Below are 7841 nucleotides of genomic sequence, written 5' to 3' on the forward strand. Positions count from 1 at the left end.
GTCTCTTGAAGGGCGAATCTATTCAAGATGCTATCCCATATTAAATCACCAGAAATTTCCATGTAATATAATTCCTTCAACTCCGGGTGTGTTTGAGACAGACCTTTTACAAGCTGGCTAATAGCGTAATTCTTATTGTTTAATTCCATCTCTAGGTTCATGTTCCTTTCCATCATAGCTTGATACTTCTTATAAATTGCAAATTCGTCTGCCACGGAAGTTAGATTCCTAATTTCTTCTTCTAGAGTTTTATTCTTCTCGTCGGCCTTCATCAACGTATTTCTTATGGCTCTCTCCTCCGAGAGGTCTCTCTTCAGCCGTCTATTCTCTGCTTTAACACCAGCAATTTCTTTTCAGAGTTTTTAGAGTTCCTCCTCAGCCATTTCCAGATCGCACACCACGTCTTTCTTAACTGATAGTTCAACCTTCAATTTGCTGTTCTCATCCATGACAGTATCCAATTTAGTTCCTATTCTGTAGACCTCCTCGACTGCAGCATTAAGTTCACTTTCTAAAGCTGCCTTTTGACAAACGTTTTCGGTCTTCAGTCTTCAGTCTCTTGTTTTCAGCCTTATCACTGTCCAGTTCAGCCCAGAGTGTTCGGATCTCATTGTCAGCACTTTCGACGTATTCCTCCAAGTCGCTCTTTTCCAGAAGTTTCTCGTTGGCTGTCTCGAGATCTCCTGTTACTCTTTCCAGCTTCTTCTCGAGTATCCGAATTTCCTCATGGGCATTTTCTAATTCCTTTTCTACATATGCCTTGGCCAAAAGCTCATCACGAATTTGATCGTTTCGAGCTTCAGCTTTTTCTAGACTTCACAAAAGAGACTCAATATTCTTATTTGCTCTATCTAAATCATCAATTAAAGCTAAGTTACCGATGTTATTATATAACTCAATTTCTCCTACCTGAACAGATGTCTTGACCAAAAGCTCCTCTCGAAGTTCATCGTTTTGAGTTTCAGCTTTTTCTAGACTTTCCATAAGAGACTCAATTTTCTTATTGGCTCTATCTAAATCTTCATTTAAAGCTGATATAGCTATGTTGTCCTTAGATAACTCAATTTCTTCTGCCTCTGAGCCATGCACCTCTTCACAGATGCGTTGTAAGTCATTGGCCGTTTCCGCTTCTTGGTGTATTCTAGCAAAGAAATCATCAAACAACTGAATTCTCTCTTCTGCACCATGCAACTCCTCACTTAGATCCTTTTGCGATGCTTCCTCCAGTTGTAGGTGTTCCTTAGTTTGTCCAGCAACATAATTTGCCCCATCGTAGACTGCTGGTTGCAGTCTCTCCATTTCCTCGATCCATCAAATCCAAGAATTTTTCTGCTTCTCAATGTGAATCCTCGTCTCCCCAGCACCATACCATGGCACCTAAAGTTGACAGAGATCCTACTAAAATAATTCTATCAGTCATAAATCTAACCATTTTTTACAGTATAGATTTACTCAATGCCTTCCATGGCTAACGAATATAGATGTGGGTGTTACTGTTATTGAAGAAAAATATGATGAACCCTGTGGATGTACTGACTTAGATAGTAGCAGAAATGTTTCTGTGGGTGAATGTGAGGTCTGTCTTGTTGCTTTGTATTTTTCTGTATTTTCCAAGGAATATGATAAAATGTGCCCTGTGGTAGAGAAAGATATTGTCATAAAAGACAGCTCCCCGTGGTTCAATGCTGCAATTGGGGAAGCTAGGAAAAAACGGAGATTGGCAGAGTCACGTTGGCATAAGCATAAAACAAATAGAAATCGAATGTTATATGTGGAAGCTAGGAATGAGGTAAATAGATTATTAAGAAATGTAAAAAAGACATATTATAATGAAAAAGTAACTGAGGTTAGGTCCAATATCAAAAGGCTGTATTCTGTGTTCGATGAACTTTTAGGGAAAATTAGGAGGCATGTTTTACCAGACGGGAGGTCTGAGCTTGAGTTGGCAAATGAATTTGCTGAATTTTTTGAGTCAAAGGTTGCCTGTTTACTTTGTAACTTCACAACTGATGTCTCTTGCCCCTATCCTTACTTTCCTGATTTTCCTTTCTCAAAGTTCTTGCAGTTTAGGCCAGTTTCACTCGGTGCTTACAAAACTATGTTCATTAATTCTGGCCGCTCTTGTTGCAGTAGCGATCCTTTTCCAATAAATGAGGTCATCGACGCCCCGAACATAGATAGGTTATTGCAATTGCAGCTTCGAATAGTCAACTTGAGTATTACTAAGAGCTTAGTCCCATCCTCTGAAAAAGTTGCTATCATTAATCCATTTCTTAAAGGATCCCTTGATCATCAAGAATTGAAATCTTACAGACCAATTTCTAACTTGTCTTTTTTGTCAAAAATGATCGAGACTTCTGTTTTAGATCAACTCAGTCAGCACTTGAAAGTAATTGGAGCTATTCCTGAAGATCAGTCGGCTTATCGAAAATTCCATTCTACTGAAACAGCTCTTTGTGCCGTAATAAATGATTTGTTAGGTTTCTCTGATGACGGTAAATGTAGCTTGCTTATTCTCCTAGATCTTAGCGCAGCTTTCTATACAGTGGTTCATGAAGTGTTAATAGAGGATATGACTGCTATTGGGATCGATGGGGATGCTCTTAAATGGTTTAATAACTATTTATCGAATAGATCTTTCAAGGTGAAGGTTAAAGATAGATATTCTGAAAGTAGAAAGCTCACCACGGGTGTTCCACAAGGAAGCGTGCTTGGCCCGGTTCTTTTTAGTATTTATACAATCGAGTTGTCTTGGATATTTAAATTACATGGCGTTCAATGTAAATTTTTTGCGGATGACACCCAGTTCTATTTAATAGTGGATGACATTATTGAAGATCAAGCTGTTATTGATAGACTTATGGCAGATGTTTCGAAATGGATGCAAAAGAAAAAGCTGAAACTAAATGAAAATAAAACTGAATGTATTCTAATTGGCACTAAATATAACGTAAGAAGGTTTGATAACGTTAATAGCATCTCCATCAATAAGGAAAATATTTTGTTAACTGATAAAGTCAGAGATCTCGGGGTAGTAGTTGATGGTTCTTTGACATTTGATGAACATATTAACAATGTGGTTAGGACCGCAAATTATCATCTAAGGAATATCGCATCCATTAGAAAATATCTTAACGAAGATGCCACTAAGCTGCTAATTAATAGTCTGGTGGTCAGTAGAGTAGACTATTGTAATTCGTTGTATTACAATTTACCTAATTATCGTCTTAGGAAACTTCAAATGATTTTGAATAGAGCTGCTAGACTAATTGTTGGTATATCCCCGCGAGAACATATTACTCCAACCTTAATTAAATTACACTGGTTACCAGTCAAAGCAAGGATTATTTTTAAGCTTTCCGTCTTAACATATCAAGCTATTAACACGGGAGAGCCATTGTATCTTAAAGGCTGCCTGAAAAGATACGTAGTAGGGCCTGGTGTTCATACACGCCTTTCCAGTGATGATTTCAGACTTGATGAGCCTCGTGCAACGACCACTCTTGGTACGAGAACTTTTAAGCACTGCGCTCCTAGATTGTATAATCAACTTCCGGCATCAATTAAGTGTGCTGAAAATATCTTTCAGTTCAAAAAACTATTGAAAACCCATTTATTTTCACTCAGCTATAACATTGAGACAAATGAAATTAACCCTCTTTACATTACATAGACTTTTAAATTTTTAACTATAATATAAATGATTGGGAAATCCCGTCTGAACGCTTAATAGCGAAAGCAGGGATACTTGATAAACCGTCAGACATAGACATAGACATAGCATTAAAATTAGAAAAAAAAATATTGACACATTTCTCTGAAGACGAAGAATTCCTGGAGGCAAGGAAGATGAAGATTTTCCAGAGTCATCACCGGAGACAAAATAATCCTGTAGCAGCCATTAAGAAACAGTTCAAGGCCTGGCAAAAAACAATAGATTTCCAATTACTCCGCCTTTGGGAGGTTAGTTGGAGACGAAATAATACTGAAGACCTGGCAGAAAACCGACTCAAAGATCCAGTGAAGACAAGAAAATCCTGCAGACTTGGGAGCTCAATCGAAGATGTTTACAACGACGATTCTGAAATGGTCCTCTCTCTCTCTCTCTCTCTCTCTCTCTCTCTCTCTCTCTCTCTCTCTCTCTCTCTCTCTCTCTCTCTCTCTCTCTCTCTCTGCCTTTGGGGACGAAATAATTCGGAAGCCCTTGAGAAACGGACCAAGACCTGGCAGAAAACAGACTCAAAGATCCATTGAAGACAAAAAGAAATCCTGCAGACTTTGGAAGCTCAATCGAAGATGTCCACAACGACGATTCTGAAATGGTCTCTCTCTCTCTCTCTCTCTCTCTCTCTCTCTCTCTCTCTCTCTCTCCTTCCTTCCTTTGGGGGATCAGTTAGAGACGAAATAATCCTATAATGTAGGCTTGTACCTCTACATCAAAGGATATTTCCTCCTCAAAACAAAGTTCCTTTTTCTCTCCATCTTCCATAGTCCAACAACTTGATCCTTCCAACTGAGCCAGTACTTTATCCTATAATGTAGGCTTTTACCTCTACATCAAAGGATATTTCCTCCTCAAAACAAAGTTCCTTTTTCTCTCCATCTTCCATAGTCCAATTATTTGATCCTTCCAACTGAGCCAGTACTTTATCCTATAATGTAGGCTTGTACCTCTACATCAAGGATATTTCCTCCTCAAAACAAAGTTCCTTTATCTCTCCATCTTCCATAATCCAACAACTTGATCCTTCCAACTGAGCCAGTACTTTATCCTATAATGTAGGCTTGTACCTCTACATCAAAGGATATTTTCTCCTCAAAACAAAGTTCCCTTTTCTCTCCATCTTCCATATTCCAACTACTTGATCCTTCCAACTGAGCCAGTACTTTATCCTATAATGTAGGCTTGTACTTCTACATCAAGGATATTTCCTCCTCAAAACAAAGTTCCTTTTTCTCTCCATCTTCTATAGTCCAACTACTTGATCCTTCCAACTGAGCCAGTACTTTATCCTATAATGTAGGCTTGTACCTCTACATCAAAGGATATTTCCTCCTCAAAACAAAGTTCCTTTTTCTCTCCATCTTCCATAGTCCAACTACTTGATCCTTCCAACTGAGCCAGTACTTTATCCTATAATGTAGGCTTGTACCTCTACATCAAAGGATATTTCCTCCTCAAAACAAAGGTCCTTTTTCTCTCCATCTTCCATAGTCCAACTACTTGATTCTTCCAACTGAGCCAGTACTTTATCCTATAATGTAGGCTTGTACCTCTACATCAAAGGATATTTCCTCCTCAAAACAAAGTTCCTTTTTCTCTCCATCTTCCATAGTCCAACTACTTGATTCTTCCAACTGAGCCAGTACTTTATCCTATAATGTAGGCTTGTACCTCTACATCAAAGGATATTTCCTCCTCAAAACAAAGTTCCTTTTTCTCTCCATCTTCCATAGTCCAACAACTTGATCCTTCCAACTGAGCCAGTACTTTATCCTATAATGTAGGCTTGTACCTCTACATCAAAGGATATTTCCTCCTCAAAACAAAGGTCCTTTTTCTCTCCATCTTCCATAGTCCAACTACTCGATCCTTCCAACTGAGCCAGTACTTTATCCTATAATGTAGGCTTTTACCTCTACATCAAGGATATTTCCTCCTCAAAACAAAGTTCCTTTTTCTCTCCATCTTCCATAGTCCAACTACTTGATCCTTCCAACTGAGCCAGTACTTTATCCTATAATGTAGGCTTGTACCTCTACATCAAGGATATTTCCTCCTCAAAACAAAGGTCCTTTTTCTCTCCATCTTCCATAGTCCAACTACTCGATCCTTCCAACTGAGCCAGTACTTTATCCTATACTGTAGGCTTGTACCTCTACATCAAGGATATTTCCTCCTCAAAACAAAGTTCCTTTTTCTCTCCATCTTCCATAGTCCAACTACTTGATCCTACCAACTGAGCCAGTACTTTATCCTATAATGTAGGCTTGTACCTCTACATCAAGGATATTTCCTCCTCAAAACAAAGTTCCCTTTTCTCTCCATCTTCCATAGTCCAACTACTTGATCCTTCCAACTGAGCCAGTACTTTATCCTATAATGTAGGCTTGTACCTCTACATCAAGGATATTTCCTCCTCAAAACAAAGTTCCCTTTTCTCTCCATCTTCCATAGTCCAACTACTTGATCCTTCCAACTGAGCCAGTACTCTATCCTATAATCACTTTTTTTTTTTGCGATATAATCTCCAGTTTGTTTTTTGTTTTTATTCTGGTGTCGATATGATAATCGCCATTTCTTTTTTTTTTTCTTTTTTTTTTGGCGATATTATAATCACCTTTTTTTTTTGGTGGCGATATTATAATCTCCAGTTTGTTTTTTGTTTTGTTTTTGGTGGCGATATTATAATCACCATTTTTTTTTGTGGTGATATAATCACCATTTTTTTTATGGCAATATAATCACCATTTTTTTTTTTTTTTGGCGATATAATCATCATTTTTTTTTCTTTTTGTGGCGATATTATCATTTTTTTTTTTTTTTTTTTGGTGGCGATGTTATAATCACCATTTCTTCTTTTTTTTTTTTTTGTGGCAAGATTATAATCACTCTTTTTTTTGGTGGTGATGATATAATCACCATTTTTTATATTTTTTATTTTCTTTGGTGGCGATATTATAATCACCATTTTTTTAATTTTTTATTTTTTTTTTGGTGGCGATATCTAATCACCATTTTTTTTTTTTTTTTTTGGTGGCGATATTTTAATCACCATATTTTTTTGGGGTTTTATTTGGTAGCGATATTATAATCACCAGTTTTTTTTTTTTTTTTTTTTTTTGTGGTGATATTATAATCACTATTTTTTTTCTTTTTGGTGGCGATATTATAATCACCATTTTTTTTTTGTGGTGATATTATAATCACCATTTTTTTTTCTTTTTGGTGGCGATATTATAATCACCATTTTTTTTTTTCTAGGATTTTTTTTTCCCTGCTTCTCCTGCTTTTCCTCCTCCTCTTGCTGCTGCTCTTTTTTTTATATTTTTTTTAGGATTTTTCGTTTTTTTCCTGCTTATGTTCCTGCTGTTTCTCATGACCCCGAGCTGTTTGCAGATTCTGCTTGCTCATAATTAATGCTGTTAGCTTCTATTAATTGTAGCTGCTAATTACTGCTGCTGCTAGCTGCAGTCTCTACTATTGCTAGCTGCTGTATGCTGTTGCTTTTGGCTACTAGCGGCTGCTATATGCTACTGCAAGCTGCTGTTGCTAGTGCTGCTGCTTACTGCTGCTTCTGCAGACTGCTGCTGCAGCTGCTTTTGCTAGCTGCAGCTGCTTTTGCTAGCTGCAGCTGCTGTTGCTTTTGCTTGCTGCTGCTGCTGCTGCTGCTTGCTTCTGCTGCAGACGCTCGCTACTGCAACTGTTGCTGCTGCAAACTGCTGCTGCTAGCACCTGCTGCTTGCTGTTTCTCCTAGCTGCTGCTAGCTGCTTCTGATAACGGCTGCTGCTAACTTCAGCTGCGACTGCTGCTAGCTACTACTAACTGTTGCTTTTCCATTGCTGCTGGTTCTGCTACTGCTGCTAACTTCTGCTAGCCGCTGCTAACTTTTGCTAGCTGTTACTATCTTCTGCTCCTGCTATTTGATGCTCCACAGCAGCGAGTTGATAAAAATTTGGACTGATGCTGCCCACCTAACCATGAATGCCTACCTCCAAAAGATGCAGCTTCTCTTCCCAGCCAGAGATGTTTTGGCCCAACCTCCAACAACTTGTCTGCGTACTAGAAGAATCCCAGCTTCATCCCTCTGCAGAGCCAGTCTTCTAGATTTTTCCCCTA

The 7841-nt window shown here is 38.2% G+C and overlaps 1 protein-coding gene across 1 annotated transcript; it reads right to left on the reverse strand.

The window, feature by feature from the left end:
* Positions 1–362: 362 nt before the first annotated feature.
* On the reverse strand, positions 363–1299 carry LOC137630338 (tropomyosin-like). Its single transcript, XM_068361773.1, has 3 exons — positions 1061–1299; positions 621–814; positions 363–517 (listed from the first exon to the last, which is right to left on the reverse strand). Exons 1-3 carry the CDS (start codon positions 1297–1299, stop codon positions 363–365), a joined length of 588 nt encoding a protein of 195 aa, XP_068217874.1.
* Between the last annotated feature and the right edge of the window lie 6542 nt (positions 1300–7841).

The sequence above is a fragment of the Palaemon carinicauda genome, chromosome 38 (assembly GCF_036898095.1).
Source record: "Palaemon carinicauda isolate YSFRI2023 chromosome 38, ASM3689809v2, whole genome shotgun sequence".
Lineage (NCBI taxonomy): Eukaryota > Metazoa > Arthropoda > Malacostraca > Decapoda > Palaemonidae > Palaemon > Palaemon carinicauda.